Below are 18,248 nucleotides of genomic sequence, written 5' to 3'. Positions count from 1 at the left end.
ACAAATGAGAAAACCTTATGATTCACTTGTGCTACATTTGTGCCGTTCAAACCGTAGTTCTCTCTCCATCTGTTACTGAGCCCAAATGCGAGTTTCTCTGGCATTGCAGGGGTGCTGCAGTGAGGTCGCGTGCCATATAAACAACCATGTATATCTCCAGAACCAAAGGCGGTAGAACCACGGTTTCAATGGCACAAATCAGCACAAATGTAGCCCCAATTCAAGTGTCTGACATTGTAGGGGGGCTGGTGACATCATGTGCTAAGGAAGGGGGGGAGAAGGAAAAAACACCCCATTATCTCCAAAAGTAGAGAAGCGTGGTTTGAACGGCACAAATGTAGCACAAACAAATGAGCCATAATTCAGGTTCCTGCAGCATTGTAGGGGGGCTGGAGTGATGTCACTTTCAAAATAAATGTTAATATCTCAAACTGCAATGACAAATTCTAATTTTTACAGCACAAATGTAGCACTAATGAATACAGTTTTTATTTCACATTTGTGCTGTCTGTAGGGGGGCCAACTTCATGGAGCTGCCATCAATCCCTCATGTTTCATGAACAGAAAAAAAGCTATCCAAAAATCTTTTATCTTACATTAGTCTTGGTGCTTTACTTCCACACATCCAAACATGTCTACCTCACCTGTCTCCCGCAGTGAGAGCCCCAAGTTTTTCCTCTCCAGCTGAGGGGGGTGAGGGGTCATCCAAGATTCTCTGGATCTGGTACTCAATTTCTCTGGGGGACAGCAGCCTGCCTGCATTGTACATCCACAAGCGGAAGTAGCGGCCCCGGTGGTAAATGGCCAGGTAGTCGCTGTTCTGCCAGTGCTGCACCGTATCTGTCAAAGCAGGGTACAGAGCTTAAACTGAGCTGCCAATCCCAGTTAAGGACCACACTCATATCTGAACAGTGAAAGATTCTGAATTTGTGTTAAAGTATGAATGTTCAAATTAAAAAGCAGAAACTAAAAAAAAAAAAATTTAACATTTCATGACAAAATCTCTTAATGAAATCTACCAAACTAGTACAGACATGTTTGCTGATTTATTTGTGTGCAAGGAGACTTAGAACAATTCATATACTAAACTAGGTATGTAATGGTCTACCCATTTCTACAGCTGGCTAACTTTACTGAAGCAACTTAAGAGAAGGACCTTTATCAAGGGAGCAATACAATGGGTTCAACACATTTCTAATGGCAAGTCAGCAGCTCTAGTCATTACACCACCACCTGCTGCCACAGGCCTCAGAAATGCACATGTAGTGCAGTGTTTAGGTGCGTTTTCTTACATGTTCAAAAACTACACAACCAATTCAGAATGTTTGGTTCAGGTGACAACCCTTATCACACTCACCCAACACCATCCAAGGAAGAGAAAAATCAGAGACACTGACCATCTACACACTACAGAACATCAGAGAATGATAACAGAGGGAGAAATGGGGACACACAGCATGTGACAACATGGAAAAACAGTTCCCTATCATGGTACAGCTTTAGAACAAAATAAGAGGAAGAAACAAAAACACGAAAGACTTACCTTATGGAGAACGTACAGGGCTACAGGGGCAAAGTGTTGCAACAGAAAACAGTACCGGAAACAGACACACGGCCAAGAGTGATAGAGAATTGTTAATACCTGTTATCTCTCCAGGAATTCGACATGTGTCAAACATCCTTTCAAACTGATAGGAACAGCAAGGAACCGAGGACCTCAACAACCACTGAGAGACAAGGGGACAGGGCAGAGAATGGGTTAAGAGAAGGGCAGGTTCATAGGAGGTCAGGATAAGGACAGGGAAAGAAACATTAAGAAAAGGAAGAAGAGTTGGAAGTGGGAAAGTCAAGGTGGAGAAACAACAATCACAAAGAGAGAATTCAAATATTAAAGCTGAAACCCCATAATCCAACACCGAAAGACACATGCAGACCAATGTGGAGAAGATAACAGGAAATGCAGGGACACAATTCTGACAAATTGCCTTGCAGAGAGAGACACAGCCCATGAGATCTCCACACGATCTGAAGATGTCACTTTCATTAGATACCTTGATGCCTTCTGGTGATGGATTTCTGCATCAGCAGATGCCAAAGTACAGAAAGCACCACTCACATCACCTCATGCCCAATGTCAATGTTCTCTACGGTTTGGTTAGTTTTTGAAAATTTGCATTAAACTGCAAAATGATCACCTACAAAATTACACTGTAGCACAACTATGAGAATGCTGAAGAGATGCACTGAACTCTGACAAAATTAAAGAGTGAGCATTGGTGGATACAGCTAAGATTCCAACACATCACTATTATTTGACTAATTTTAGTGTGCCATCACTGTTTCCTAAAAGATTGCACATATTACCAATGTCCAAACATTAGCAGTACTTCAGAAAGTATTCTACTAAAAAGTGAAAAACTAATACAAGAATATACAAACCTACTCATAAAATACGTTCTGTTGTGTATAACTTCTGCAGAGTACGAGTTCACTTTAATGCTGGGAATTTAATTTACATTCATGCTGAATTAAAACATGGTTCCATCTTGATCATATAAGACAAAATTATAGCCACATTGTCCAATATACACTGGCCCCTCCACTTAAAGACAGATCAGAAGCCATCAAATTTCAATAACCACTTATCCTAAACATGGCTGCAGTGAACCAAAGTCTATCCCAGAAGCATTCGTGCAAGTTCATAAGGTCAAAGTGAGTCTGCCAGTATACAGAAACAGTACAAACTTGTTCTGCTATGAATGCAGTTCATGCTGGTGAGGAAAGCTTGTTATAAATAACCTAACTGAATGTGTTTTTCCATTTCACAAAATGGAACTCAAATGAAAATACATTTTGAACAAAAACAAAAATGTTGACTTCCTTAAATTAAAAAAAAAAAAAAAAAAAAATCCAAAAGCTATTAAAAATTACAGAAAAAATATTTCCATTGTTACTGGAACTATTGTAACCCAACTCCCTTATAACATTGTTGAAAACTACCAATATCATGCAACTAATTCAAAATAAATGGACAAGTAAATATGATTAAAAATGGAATATGAATAGCAATGATGCACAAACCCCATTTCTGGAAAAGTTGGGACAATTTCTAAAACGCAATAAAAAATCTGCAATTTGTAAATTCCCTTAAACCTTTAACTGACAAAAAGTACAAAAAATGACCTAATGTTTTGGTTGACTAACAATTGTATTTCATAACCAAATTTAGAATCTGATGGCTGCAACACACTCAAAAGTTGGGACAGAGGCAAAATAAGAGTGAAAAGTTTATAGAACATTCAAGTAACACCATTTTGGAAGATTCCACAATAAGCAAGTTAACTGGTAAAAGGTGAGGGTACCATGACTGGGCATAAAAGGAACGCCCAACAAAGGCACAGTCTTTGCATGCAAGGATACAACCCATCCTCGTGGCTCACCACCACTTTGTGCCAAATTTCGTGAGAGAATTGTCAATCACATCAAAAAACATTTCTCAATGCGAGATTAAAGAATTTAGGTCTTTCACCTTCTACAATATCTATGGCAGTGGTTCTCAAAATGTGGTCCATGAACCACCTGTGGTGTGCAAATATGAGGTCAAGTGGTCCACAAGCTGGCAGTTGTCATACTTGGTGATGCTGAAATTATTCAGATACAAGTCCATTATGGACTTAATTTTAAACATGCATTCTGCTCAGACACAAAACCCTTGCTTACTAAGCTCTATATCTTAACGCACCTACATTTTCACTCTTTCAAAAGCACTGCAATTTATTTCTGTGCAAGATATTTCTAAAGTCACTCTGCTTCCATTGTTTAATTTTGTGTTTATATTTTTTCTTAAAAAACACAAAATTTAACACTTTGCTTGCAATAACCCATCTTAATCTGTTTTGTAACATTAAAACAAATTTAGTGGCGTCAATTTCAGTCCATCAACCCACCTTATAAATACGAGGAAATGACAAAATATTCAACTTGACACGAAACTGAAGCTTCCCAGGTTTGTTCCACATTACCTTTGATATGTGGAAAGCAAACTGCTGTCTCAAACTCTTTAGTTAAGAATTTCACAAAATATGTACTAGTTTGTTACTTTGGAAAAGTGGTTCTAGATCCAAAACACCAAGAGTCACTGTTGTATGAGACTGCAGTGTGTGCGCGTGCATGTTACATATTGCTCACCACAACTAAACACAGGGAGCTGAAGGGGAAATGACTGCTGTGTATTACCAGTTTCCTCTCCCGGAATGCGTGTGGTGTTGAAAATCCTCTCACACTGAGCAGCACACAGAGGAATGATTGTGCCTGGGACACGACTCTGGGATGTGCAAAAGAAAAGAAAAAAAAAAAAAAATGGGGGGGGTTTCATTGGGAGAATGAGATATGGTAGAGAACACAGCAGTGCCACAGAAGGAGCCAGAAAACATAACATGGCAAGACAGGAAGAGACAGAGGGCAAAATGAATTCAAAAACCACACGATGATGCAGGGATGCACTGGGGGGGAAATGAAACAGCTTTAAAGTAATAAAGCAATAAAACTTAGGAACACATCTTGCCACAGTAATGACTCTGGTTTGCATTTACCTGGCACTTTTTCAACTTCATACCTTCTAGAAGTTGAACAATTCCCAGTATAAAAACCCCAGCGAAGTAATGACAACTCACAGGCTTAATCTCTTCCCTGTTGAGTTTCCTTCGATACAACAGAAGGGCATGTAGTGTGTTTCCAGCCCGAGCTGCCTGGATGGGTGTTGGTGTAACATACAGGAAGTCCTAAAGGAAAAATTTAATAAATTCACGCAAGTCTAAAACAGCATTTATAATGTTTGACCATTTGCTACAACGCAACAACCTGATGAAAAGCTGACAAACATAACTTGCCAGCTAAAACAATTCCCGAAATGTCTTGCCCTGCCCAGAAATTGAGGCTTAAATATGGAGGCTTGAAGACAGCCCCCACCACTCTACAAACTCTGTTGTACCTCATGTTACAAACAACCCAAATTTTCCAATACAGGAAAATTTGTTTTACTTTTTCAAATTTTGACTATTTTCTTCCAACGTTATATTCCCTAAAATTTTTGGCAGCAAGAAAGTGACACGTTTCCCCAAAATGCACTCATAACTTCGACAAAAAATTAGGCTTCCAGTACAAATTGTGTTTAAGGTGAGGCATAAGTGTACATTAATTAGTAATAGAAATGATATACCATGCCATAGTAGTTACTGTTGACCATAATTGGGCCTCGGCTTCTGAGGTAAATGTATTCCTCCCACCAGTCACTGACCTAGGAGGGAAGACATGCTACCGTTTAAATTACTTTTATTTATACAGCTGCCTAAAGGCACATACAGTAAGATCTTCCTGGAAAGTGAGAAAACATGATAGTAATGTTTGATGAAACTACCACCAAACATCTATTTAGCAGACACTTTTCTCCAAAACGACTAAGTCTACGTAGTGTTATCAGCCTACACACCTTACTCAAGGTGACTGTTAGATACACTTATGAGTCACTCATTCATACAACAGTGGAACACACTGTCACTCACACATTACTGGTGAACCCAAACAGCATGTCCTTGGACTGTGGGAGGAAACCAGAGCATCCAGAGGAAACCCACAGAAACACAGGGAGAACATGCAAACTCCACACAAACTGATAGGGGACTGAACACATGTCCTCTTGCACCACCCAGATGCTGTGAGACAGCAGTGTTACTCGCTGTGCCACCCATTATCTATGATCTCAGCTGAACTCTAACTTAGATTAGTAACAGGAAAGTTGAAATCCACCTTGTAAATTTGCACAAAAACCAAGTCAATGGAAATATGCATCCTTAGAGGTACCATGAACAAGTTCCTAAAGTGATAACTGCATAGACTAAAACAAGTGCTGAACATGTGTGACGCAAAAAGTATGAGGTGCATCTGATACTACTTACATAGTTTGCAGCCCAGAGCGCTTTGAGCTTTAAATACCACTGCAGTCTATTTCCCAGGCCGCTCTCAAAATCTCTTGCCAAGCTTTTCATGCGCTCAAACTCAGAAGCACTCATGAGGGGCAGCACAGACTCAAGGTACTGAGAGAGAGAGAGAGAGAGAGAGAGAGAGAGAGAGAGAGAGAGAGAGAGAGAGAGAGAGACACACACACAATCTTTAATCACTTAGCAGTCAGACACAGACTGGACACAGATGAGAATCCAACTCAGGCAGGCAGCCCATGTGCTGTAAAGCCTCCATGATATACAGCAGATACACTGAATAAAGAGCTATTGTGGGGGAGGGAAAATTAACTTGACAAACACCTCCCCCTCAAAAGTTCACCCTGGGACTGGCACTGCAGGGGTCTAGTACTGGCATGGACAAGAAAACAAAAGCAAGTAAGCATTTATAATCAGTTTCCTGATCACAATCAATGGTAGGATGTACAGTGTTCTCAGTAGGTGGCTTTTTAATGTGGAAAAAAAATTCAAAACAGTGCATTAGTCACTGTACTACTATCTGTAGGAAGGGTCTTTTTCCAGGCCTCATTTACATTCCCAGACAAGCTTGATTTTCTTTAATCCCTTGAATGTGTATTTTCCCCAAAACACTGAGGCTTGGTCTGGAAAGATTCCCTGTGATGTTAACTATGGCTCTTCATGGTCTTCCTGCATATTACTCCTTTTTGTACACAGGCCCAAAAGATGCCTCAATTGAAAAGCCAGTATATTTCTTCCCCCTCCCCCAATTACTTTTTCAGAAATAAATGTTAAAGTTGTTTGGGTGCTAACAAGTTTCATCACAACTGTACATGTGTGGCAGGCAGTACTAGGCACATGTACAGTTTGAGAAGCCTATTAAAGGGGACATGAGGACTGAAAGATTTTTTTGTTTTTAAAAGGACCCTCTTTTGCTACCTCAATGCTGGTCTTTTATATACCAGACACTTCAATGTATTCATCACGTTATCTTTTGGCATCCCTCTAAAGTACATTAAGCTGACCCTCCAGAACTAATTACAGTGATTTACCAATTTTTTTTCAGCTGCATAATTATTACTGGAGCAGTTCAGTAAAAGAACCTTGATACAAGGTACTATAGCAGGAGGTGGGTTTCAAACCTGCAACCTTTGAGAGAACAGTGGAAACTAACAACTAGGCTACTTTGGAAACTAAGCATCCCATCCTGTACCCAATAACCCCAGTGTGGCTCACCCTCTTGACTGTATCTTTGATGGCCGGGACAGGCAGGTTCGGAAGAGAGCCCTGGTAGCTGTAGAGGAGCGGCTTCCTACCTGAGAAGATCCGCACCAGTGCCTATCAGAAATTCACAAGGAGATCAGAAAGGCTCATGTAAATTGGCTGACCAAAGAAATTTCAGCCCGGCTATGCTGAGTCTCTGCGTGGTACGATGACAATTACGGACCACCCAGATCTTCGTGGTATTGGACAGCTTCCCGTGCTGCTCGAACATCCAGCGGTGATAAGACAGCAGCTGCTTGAGGCAGAGGCGCATGGTGAAGATAAGGGAGAGCCAGAGCAGTGTGCTGAAGAGCACTGCTGACACCACCGTCTGGCACTGGGGGCTCAGCGACTGGCTGTCAGTGGGAGAGAGTCAGAGAGAAGGCCTTCCTCATGTTGAGGTCAATCAGCAAGCAATGAGATCCCTGCTGAGCAAATGAGGTACTGCATCTCCAAAGCACAACTGATCGCCTTTGTTTTTGGCTGCCAAGATTACCAGCTATGCAGAAACATGCGAGCCCCATAAAACAAAATCAGTAAATTAAAACTCAGTTAAGATTTAAGATATTTAATAAAAACAACCAATTACTGTATAAAAACTGGGACACTATCAAATGGCATGTTATAAATGTCCAAGAAAAACCTAGAATTCAAAATGACAGGCATTACCTGACAGGTAAGTGTTCCTGGATTTTGGCAATTAGGCCCATGGAGGGATCTGAGCGTGTGTACATGGTGGCGAGGATAGCAATTACAACAAAGAGCCAGGAAGACGGGCTAGCAGGGTACACCCCGGTGATAAAGTTATTCTGTAATGGGAAGACAAAGGTTCAGAGAAGACGGGTGGAATATTCTTCAATATTGCACAAAGTCTACATGAGACAACCTACAGTGATATAGCCATGTATACAGCACGGTATTCTTACTGAATCTGTTCAAGGTAAGTACATTCATTCTGTTCTTCAGCTTCATGATATCCAGTTTTTTTTCGCATGTTTGTCCCCGATTATTACTAGCGCTTGCGTCTAAATGTTCATTATCCGGTTAACATCTGATCCTGGACAGCAAGAGCTGCCCACAGTCAGACCTCATCTGAAAATTGTACATATGACACAGAAAGAAAAAAAATTGCATTGTGGGAACCAATGTTCTTAGGATCTCAGTTATGTACTCACTAAGCATCAAAAAAATACAGTTGCACTACAATGTTATTTACATCTCCATACAGGCTTCACAATTCAATATTTCCAGGATACTACATTTCTTAATTTTCCCTTTTAAACATTAGCATTTAATGCAAACTCAAATAGCTAAACAAAACCAAACTTAATTTAGTCAATTTATAGCAACATTAGAATTCAGCAAAAGATTAAGATAAATTCTAGCACAGAGTGTTACCATGTCCAGAGTGAGGAAGTGAGACCCGAGCTGCACTTCTCACTGAACCCGATTCAAAGTAACTGAATTAAAATAGATTCCTCCACAAGCCACCTTCATTCCTGTGTATTTGTTTCAGTGACTTCACAACACAGGAATGAAGGTGGCTTGTGGAGGAATCTATTTTAATTCAGTTACTTTGAATCGGGTTCAGTGAGAAGTGCAGCTCGGGTCTCAACACCTTTGATATTATTTGTTTAACTGGAATAAAAGAGACAAGCTCCTATGAAACAATACAGGCCTTGTGTCAACAGCCATCTAAGTATATGATGTTTATTTCAAGGAAAAATTATTTTCAAGCTGAAGAAATGTAATGCACATCCCTCCATGACTACAGGAACACAAAGATTTTATCAAATGGAAACACACGGAAAAGCATCAGTGTGCACATGGGCAGCCATAAAGCCTCACAGTATCCTAGCAGCAGGACAGGACCCAAGGTAACTTGAGAAAAACAAGTCACATACAGCGCACAAACTAGGAGGAGCAGGGAGAACATGCAGATACCAGCTCTGCAATAAAATCTCAGCTGTAAAAATGTCACAGCCAGTTTTAAGTAGTGTAAGAATCTTTTGCGATCAGCTAAATGTCTGATCAACATTAGTATGTGTCAAGAACAAGTTGGTGTAGAGCACAGAAGCTGAACTTCTTTTAAAAAAAAAAAAAAAAGTTTACAGACCTCATATATATGGTAATATGGAAAGAAAAAAAAAACTATGGTAATGTATTCCTTGATCTGAAGATTCATGTCTTCAACCACCATATGTATTATAAAAATACAAAGGTTGGAAAGGCTTTATAAAGAATAAAACCTGTGGTTGTGTGTCACCGAATACTGATGACAACATTTACACAGATATTACATAACACTCAAAAACATAAGTTTAAAATGATTACATTATGCATTTCAAAATTCACTATGGTTTCAGATGTTTACCACACTCTAATTTTCAATACTGCATACACCTTTGACACACTTTGAATGTAATTCCAAAGCACAAATGCAGCATTTGTTCTCCAGTGAGAAGCCAGGTGAGAAACTGGTTTGTCCAGAAGCGAGCCGCTCACAGTGCTCACCTTCAGACGGCTGAGCCTTTTCTTCCAGGAGCGCACTCCTGACAGGTAGACCTGTCTGAGCGCCTGGTGAGACAGCTGCAGGTCGATGCCCTCGGGCGTGATGGTGAACTGGAACGCCACAGCCTGGTGAGCCTCTGCCATCCTTCTCGGGGTCCAGCAAACTATCCAAACACTGCCCTCTAGTGGTCAGATGTTTCTGCATTTCAAAGACACACAAATGTTTATCAGTACCAAAATAAAGTGAAAATAGTTTTACACTCAACCAAATGTCATCTTGGACTTATTTCCCTTGGCTTATAAAGTTTCTGCTTTTAAATAAACAAAAGTTTCTCAAAGTGCTTTATAATAAATGTAAATTTACACTAACTGCATACAAGTTTGCAGTGGTCCAACACCTAACCCAATAAGAGTATATACTGGATGGGATGTCAGTCCATTGCAACGCACGCACGCACGGAATCAACTGCATGCAGATACATGTCCAAAACAGGCAATTCAGCCTTCACTTGAAACAGTAGCACACAAGAAAACGACACAAACAAGACTGAGTTGAAGTCCAACCAATGTTGGAACCCAGAGCCCAGGAGATGTAAAATACCAATACAACATGAAGCTCAACTGTGCAACCCCATTACCTTTACATAATGAATAGAATTTCTTCAAAATGAAGGATCTCATTCTGGATTACTACAGTGACTTTAGTCTTGAGGGTCACATCAGGAACAACATCTGAGGGGCATAGGCTGTAGAAAAATTACAGGATGTACCATATCTTTGCATTCCTCCTTGCACTGGCTAACATGCTTGCCAAGTTGGCAGAGGCTGAGTAAAGAAGTCCACACAGCAAATCTGGTGTTAGATATTACATTTATTTACTTAGACACTTTCCTCCAAAAGGAACTTCCAATGGATACTATGTAATGTGTTCAGCCCACACCTTATTCAGCAAGGTGACCTACACTGGCACTAGATAGACTACTTACAATGAGTCACTCATCCATACATCAGTGGAACACACTCTGTCACCTCACACACTAAGGGCAAACCTGAACAGCATATTTTTGGACTGTAGGTGGAAACCAGAACACCCAGAGGAAACCCATGCAGACACAGGGAGAACATGCAAACTCCACGCAGACTGAGCAGGTATCAAACCCACATCCTCTCACACCACCCAGGTGCTGAGACAGCAGCACTACTCACTGTGCCACAACCCCCCAGCAGACCCCCCAGGGACAACTTGACAGTGGCTACAATGTCTGTACCAGGATGTAGGTGGATTTTGCAGGGGTTGGACCAGTTTACCACATGGGCGAAAATGAGTTTCAAACCAGCAAAGTGTAGATCAGTAGCACCAAACAAATAAGCCCACAGCAGGACCCATCAGCTGGCAAAATGAGCAACAGCATTTGTCAAGGAAGGAGCAGAATTAGCACCCAGGACCAGTTCAGGGCTCTTAGCAACATCATGAGACCCTCAATCAATGCCTGACTTAGATAGTGGCTGGAAACCTTAGCTGCCTATCAAAGAGGCATCTTTGAGTCCAGACATTGTTATGTCCTCAGAGGCTAAGTAAGTTGTCTTATAGGAGCTTAGAGTTCCCAGGGAAGACTGGATGGAAGAGGCTAACAAAAGGAGGAGGACAAAGTATGGGGAACTGGTAGAGCAGTGCTGCTCAAAAGGCTGGAGGCCAAGATGTGTGCCCATCAAGGTAGGCTGCACAGAATTTGCATTTAAAAAAGAGCTTTGTATAGGGCATCACTGACAGCCAGAGGAAGAAGGCCTTGAATTGTTAGAGGCTACAGAGACAGGATCTATATGACTGTAAATCAGAACAGACAAGTTAGGGGTTTAAGGCAGCACTACCTGGACATAGACAGAGGCCTGATCACCCCTCAGTGGGTCCCCTGATTAAAACTATCTGATGGTGAAAGAATCAAAACATCCCATGACCCCAGGTTACATCACCAATGATGTGTGCATCACAAGATGTGACATAAAACCAATACACTTTTTTGAACATAACCTCTGCACTGAAGAAAAAGGAAATTGAAAAAGCCACTGTGCACCAAAGGACAAAATTTAAGGAGAAAACACCAAGACGAATAAGAGGTAAAGATCAGAAAATAGAACACGTTATTTACAGAAAAAGCCATTGTAAACATGTGACATACAATTAAATGATACATTTCACAAAAGACAAATTTCTAAATTCAGACACATGACTAGTGCCAGAGTCACTTAGACAATACCACCATATTTGCCAGTGTACATTACACCAGAAGCTGCAAGCAGAATTTACGAGGAACCCCTGGCCTGCTGTGTGTCATATTGGACTGGGAAACCAAGCACCAAACTAACTCCCAGTTATATTAAAATTCAGAAAGTGGAATACCTCCATTATTGCTACCTCCTACAGCACCCATTCACTGCAGCACTTATTGGAGCCCTTTCAATAATGCTGCCTATTTTAAAACAATTGAAAATACAATATTTTTTTATTTTATAGGCCTGGACCAAAGACATGAGCATAACCCTGAGCCATACAAAAATCACAAACTTCACAATCCCTCAGCATCTTTTTCCTACCCTGCACCTCAAATAAAATATTGCAACTTACCATGCCCACCTTGAGCGCTTATTCACCCCGTGTCCCAGGGGGATCTCATGTCACATGCAAGTATGTATATTTCAGGTTAAAAACATAATACAGCACACATAAACCCACTGATTTCAATGTGCTTCTTTCCATCATTATTTAATCATTTAGCTGACATTTTTTCTCCAAAGTAACTTAATGTTTTTACAAAGCTACTTACCATGATTTACAGAGCTATGTAACTTTTTTGCTCAAGAGTACAAGTGTACAACAGGAGTGGGCTTCAAACCTAAGTCTTCCAAATGAAAGGCAACAGCTTGCTCATAAATCCATTTTGTACACACAAAGCACACCACTGACAATATGTAATTTCCATTACTTCATTCACCATACTGGCTGCTTGGTACCAAGAAGCTGTAGAACATTTAGCTGTGAATTGTGTACCTGACTATGTTTGGAAAGGGTACACAAATCGAGTCATTTATAGAGATATGGGACTTGTGTACAAGTCACATCAAACTGGAAAGAGACACGAGGAGAGGTATTTTTCTCTTGATTGGTCTGACAGTCCCTGGGGAGATGCTGGAAACCTTTTCTGCTTGGTTTGTTGTCCCCATCATCCTCACCACAGTAAAGAGTTTTGACAAACAGACAGGTAGACAAATGGAAGGATGCCTCCCTCTCCTGTCATTGAATTTTTGTTGCTTACATAGTTTCATTACCAAGTCACTACCTACTTAAATGCACCTGGAAACCACAGAGATAAGTCTTACTTGCCTACAAGAACTAGTACTTTGTATACAGTACACAATCAGCAATGTCATTTGAAACACCTACCTCATTTCTTTTCACACATAAGTAAAACTTAAAATGCTGATGAAATTATGAAACACCCCCCCCAAATTATGCATCAGCACCCGCAACCTGTATGGGCTTGGCACCATCTGCCACATCCCTCACACTGCATCTATCCATCTGGCAGTTTTTCTTCCCTTTATCAGATATTTACTGTTGTAAAAAAGAAATGCCTTATTGTGTTACCAGCCTGAAAGGACTTAAGCTATACCAAATTTTTAGTTGCAGTAAAGGAAATAATTATTCTCTTAAATTAGCTCATAAAATTCCTCTAAAAAGCACCCGTAAAACATGACAACTAAAAACTCTCTAACCTTTAAAATGTTAAACTTTCAGGCTTGAAAACCAAAACAGTTTAAAACCGACGAGATCCAGTTAAAACACTGGAGATTCAGGTGCAAAACTTCAGCCAGAAATATAATCCAACCTCAACTTACTACAGCTATTTACAAACAAAGGACAGGACTTTATACTTGCACAGGTTACAGATAAGCTATCAACTGCAGCTATCCCTGCCTCTCATCTTTCATCTGTGAAGCAACTCTGTTTTTCCAAACATTTGGATAATGCTTAAGGGCCTCTCTTCCTGACCACCACCCTGGCTCCAACCACCCACTGCTTGTCATAGCCCACTAAGGTCATCTTCTTCTAGGGTCCACAGGGCAGCTGTCACATCACCAGAAAAGTGGCACACAAGAACTGAGTAAACAGCACTGTCCATCCTTGCATTCTTGTTCCTGTATTTCTTTTCATTACCAATATGAGGCAAGTGTTTGTTCACTAATGCTTTGTCCTAAGTATAGGACAATATACTAACATTCATTTACATTCAACCAACATTATTCTCAGGAGAATTGTACAGTTGAGAGGATAAAATAAGCACACTCAGTCAAGAAAGCTTCAAATACAGGAGCATAAGTTGGCAGTTAATTCATTATACATATCTTTTTCTTTCTGTATGTAGAAAAAGGTTCAAAGTTTGAATGTACAGACATTTTTGCTTTACCTATGATAATACTTCCCCTGCAACACATTAAAAAAAATGGATGGATGCAGGAATTGTTTGAGATAGAGTTGCAGATACAAAGATGTGTAACAGAAGTATATAAACCCACAGAGATGGGGAAAGCATACAAACTCCACACAGACTGAGAAAGGATTGAAACCACATCCTCTCATACCACCCAGGTGTGGTGAGGCAACAGCACTACTCACTGGGCCACTAGAAAGAGGGACAGAAAGTCTATGGCATGGAGGTGACTTTCTATGCTGAAACACTGCAGCAAACCAGTTCGGCAGTAGAATGGAGCTTCAAACTTGACCACAAGTTAGCAGCCTCAATTATTTTTCTTCCATCCTCTAGAACAATTTAGAACTCAAGCTAAAATATTATGAACTTTCAACATGAGATGATACTCCAATTACATTCTAGTAATTGTTCATGATCATGCTCAGATCAACCGTTTACAGAGCCACTCCTGCAATGTGATGTAAATGTTTATATGTACCCCAAAAAAAAAAAACCTACTAGGAAGGTGATTAGGAATCTGCAATATTCTGGTGAAGTTTTATACAGCTACTTGTGTGATGAACATTGGTGCATATGGTGAAGAAAACTGTACATAATCACATCTGCAGCCATGTCTCTTTCTCCTAGGGTAATGCACACATTGCATTTTCTATAAGATGTACATAACTTTGGAGAAAAGCATCTGTTAAATTAATAAATATTTTCTGAGCAAACATTTGAGTGCAATTCTATATGCAATTGTTTATTTGCATACAACAGTTATGAAATCAGCACCTGGAGCAAAACACTACAGTAACTAAAATCTGCATTACCCTAATCACAATAAAGGTTAAAATCCAAAGTAATCACACTGCCTGTAAATCTGAGTCATTACCACTTTTGTTTTCTGAAAAACTCTGAAAAGCTGGTATGAAGACCTCTACTTGTAAACCACTAATATCCAAAGGCATTCCAGAAGAGAAGAAAAAAAAAGTAAAAACATAAGTTCAAAAGCTGGAGCCTTGAGAAGCAAAAAACTAACATGAGCCAGATGAGTTGGAGAAAGTTGGTTTGGAAAGCAGTCAAAAGATGCCTTCAACATACATTGCTGAAGACCAAATACTAATGGAAAGGGCTCCTTTGCTGCATGGTCATACAAGATATAAATGAATATAAAGATATGTCCCCCGCTCTGGTACACCCGCAATGTTCTTGAAATTCGAGACATTAATGTCCTCATACGCGCAGCAACATGTATTCAAAAGTATGGTCCTGAACACCAGGATGAAGTCAAACATTATCCATGGCTTCCCTAACTCTAAATATCACCGGAGCTTCACAAGACACTGAGAAGGACCGTTGAATAAACTTCTGCACTTTCACCTCACTGACCACTTAAAGACCTAGAAAGTTTCCTTCCAGAAGAACACTCCAACATCCCAGCAGACATACTTCTGCACCTTACAGCATTGCTGGAACAATGGAAACTCTTCCATTTACCCATTTGTTACTTAGTCAACATATCAGGGGGATAAGTGTTCATCTGGAACATCACATACTAAATACTAATTTTATACAACTTCCTCTTTCTAGAAAATAAAAAATGTTAGACACTTGAAGCAATAACGTAGAAAGTAACAGTTTTAGTCATTGCTTCAATTATTTAGATCATTCACTGCATATCAGTTTTCCACAAGGAAACACTGATGTGAAAAATTAAACTAAATATTGTTACAAATGTCAAGTTCCTCTTGAAAAACAAGGATCTCAGCAAACACTTCAGTCCTTCCTGTAGTACTGTAAATACTGAATCATCTACCAACTCTATTTTAACTCAATGTACTTATGTTTTCCATACTCATAAGGCATCACCTGAAACACAGATTTACTGTATACAGGTAGTTCATGTGGAATAAAGATCTCAGCAGATTCCCTTCTTGACTAACAGCAGCATTCAGGGAAGGACATGAACTTTACTTTCATTTCTAATATTTCAACCAGTCACTCTATATTTTTTCCCCTCACTAAAATGTATTAAGTGAAACATAACTTAAATGGAAGCTTAATATAAATTTCAGTATCAGAAAAGCATCACTTCTGCACTTAACGGCATTGTGAGTACAACTGAAACAAGGTTTAATAGAAGAGCTGCAATCACTTTACATTTATTTAGCAAACTGGAAGTCGCTTTGGAATGAACTCTATGGTGTTATCAGCCCACACACACCAAGGTGACTTACACTGCTAGATACACTATGTATGTATGGGTCACTCCTATACTATATAGATCACTTTATTCACTCACTAGTGTATAACCATTTTCAAACTCATAAGGCTGATTTAAAACGTTAAAATCTAAATATTATCTTTGGAAATCAAGGAATTCCAGACACGTCAAAAGAAAAAACTGGTTTACTCAGGTCAAAACTGGTTACTCAGGTTATACTAGTAACTGAGACTAAAATACATGATGATTTTCGGCAAGCAAGGTTGATTTTTATTTTTTTTAAAAAAGCAGCAAAACACAGCCTTATAAAAAGGAAAATTAGAAAAGGAGGAGAAGTAACTGTCCTGACGTAGAGGATTTTTACCGGTTTGTCGACAGGCCTAATACCGAGCGAGTGCCGGCGAGGACGGCGGTTTTAAACACGGTTAATTTCAGTCGAACCGGGACCCTGCCACGTTTCAGCAGCAAGATAGAAGTTAGTCTATCAAAATAAATAAGTCGTGCAGCACCGAAACTTTGCAGCGGAAAAAAAACACGTCAGAAAACGCAGCGTGTCAGACACGGTGTCGTCGGCGACGGTGACCCTCCTCCACGCGGCTGCGCGCGCCGCAACACCCGGGAAAACTCAGGAACAACGCCGTGCAAGTTGATCATCACCTTGATGCTGCAACTTATAGTAACGCGACATGAAACAGGAAATTCTAGACGAGTGCATTTTTCACTCTTCAAAGTACAGAATTACGCCGCCGGTGCGTCTGGAAGAACACGCGTACAATTCAATTGAGATGCCCGGCCTGCACGTAAAAAAAGACATGGCGTACTTTTACACTAACCGTGTGTGTGTGTGTGTGTGTGTGAGAGATGCAGGAGCTGCTGGCGGACAAAAGACCGGAGGCCGAACAGATGCATGGGCGGCAAGAGCGCGCGCAGCCATCTCATCTGATCGGGCGGCGGCGGCGGCGATGCGCGAACACAGACAGAGGGCGCGAGCACAGAGCCGGGGCACGCGCCCGCCCATCCATCCATCCATCCATCCATCCATCGGCACACGAAGCATCCCGAAACCCCACGTTTCTTAGCGAACCGTTTCCAGAAAAAGTCGGCAGCGAGCGACGCTGCGAATGTGATGGCGAAAGCCAAACAACCGCGCCTGCACAAACAACGCACGCATTCCAGCGAATAATATGTTAAATAAAAATCGTCGAACACGGAACGACGTACAAACTAAGCACATCGACAATATAACATGCAGTTGCATACCAAAAATTACTGTACAAACACTACTGAGCCGAGCGAAGGTCTGCGATCTCCTCGCCTCCCTTCCAGCGGTATGAAGCTATGAACGCCTTTACATATCATGCGCGGCCACGGGCTTTCAGCTGGACCTATCACGTAGAGCCTCCTTCCATCATGACCAGTCATTCACTTTCCGCTTTCATTTCGACCAATCATATACAGGGTACTATAATTTTGACCAATAATCTGCGTCCCACTTTCATCTCATCCAATCCCGCTACAGCTCGTGGGCGAAGAAGTAGAGCTCCGAAAGTGAAACCGGTTTTTGTCACGGAAGTCGTTCTATTTTGTGTAAAGAACGCTCTCTGGAAGTTGGCTTAAATATATTTCCAATCCTGCATAATAACTGTTCAAAACGAAATGCTAAAGAAAAACGACATGACAAAAGATGAACAGGGGTTCGCAAGCAGAAGCCCTCCCACACGAATAGGCACTTAAGTCTTAACAAACAGGAGCTAAAAAAGCATAATAAAACGGCCTCAAAAAGTTGATCTTATTTCTTTCCCCAAAGAA

General features: G+C 40.6%; 1 protein-coding gene across 2 annotated transcripts in view; it reads right to left on the bottom strand.

The window, feature by feature from the left end:
- LOC108925148 (carnitine O-palmitoyltransferase 1, liver isoform-like) overlaps positions 1-17,797 on the bottom strand; it is a 33,352-nt gene extending 15,555 nt beyond the window's left edge. The window contains exons 1-10 of one of the 2 annotated variants that reach the window (XM_018736909.2): positions 17,700-17,797; positions 9,750-9,945; positions 7,905-8,044; positions 7,420-7,591; positions 7,209-7,310; positions 5,955-6,092; positions 5,219-5,296; positions 4,674-4,781; positions 4,237-4,324; positions 645-840 (exon numbers count right to left, since the gene is read on the bottom strand). In XM_018736909.2, coding sequence (XP_018592425.1) covers positions 645-840; positions 4,237-4,324; positions 4,674-4,781; positions 5,219-5,296; positions 5,955-6,092; positions 7,209-7,310; positions 7,420-7,591; positions 7,905-8,044; positions 9,750-9,890 — 1,163 coding nt within the window. In that variant the 5' untranslated portion in view covers positions 9,891-9,945; positions 17,700-17,797. Of the gene's footprint in view, positions 1-644; positions 841-1,642; positions 1,728-4,236; positions 4,325-4,673; positions 4,782-5,218; positions 5,297-5,954; positions 6,093-7,208; positions 7,311-7,419; positions 7,592-7,904; positions 8,045-9,749; positions 9,946-17,699 lie in introns of both variants that reach the window. The other variant, XM_018736910.2, reaches the window with a different exon arrangement.
- Between the last annotated feature and the right edge of the window lie 451 nt (positions 17,798-18,248).

Source organism: Scleropages formosus, chromosome 20 (genome assembly GCF_900964775.1).
Source record: "Scleropages formosus chromosome 20, fSclFor1.1, whole genome shotgun sequence".
NCBI classification, from domain to species: Eukaryota; Metazoa; Chordata; class Actinopteri; order Osteoglossiformes; family Osteoglossidae; genus Scleropages; species Scleropages formosus.
This window is presented reverse-complemented; position numbering and strand designations above follow the sequence as displayed.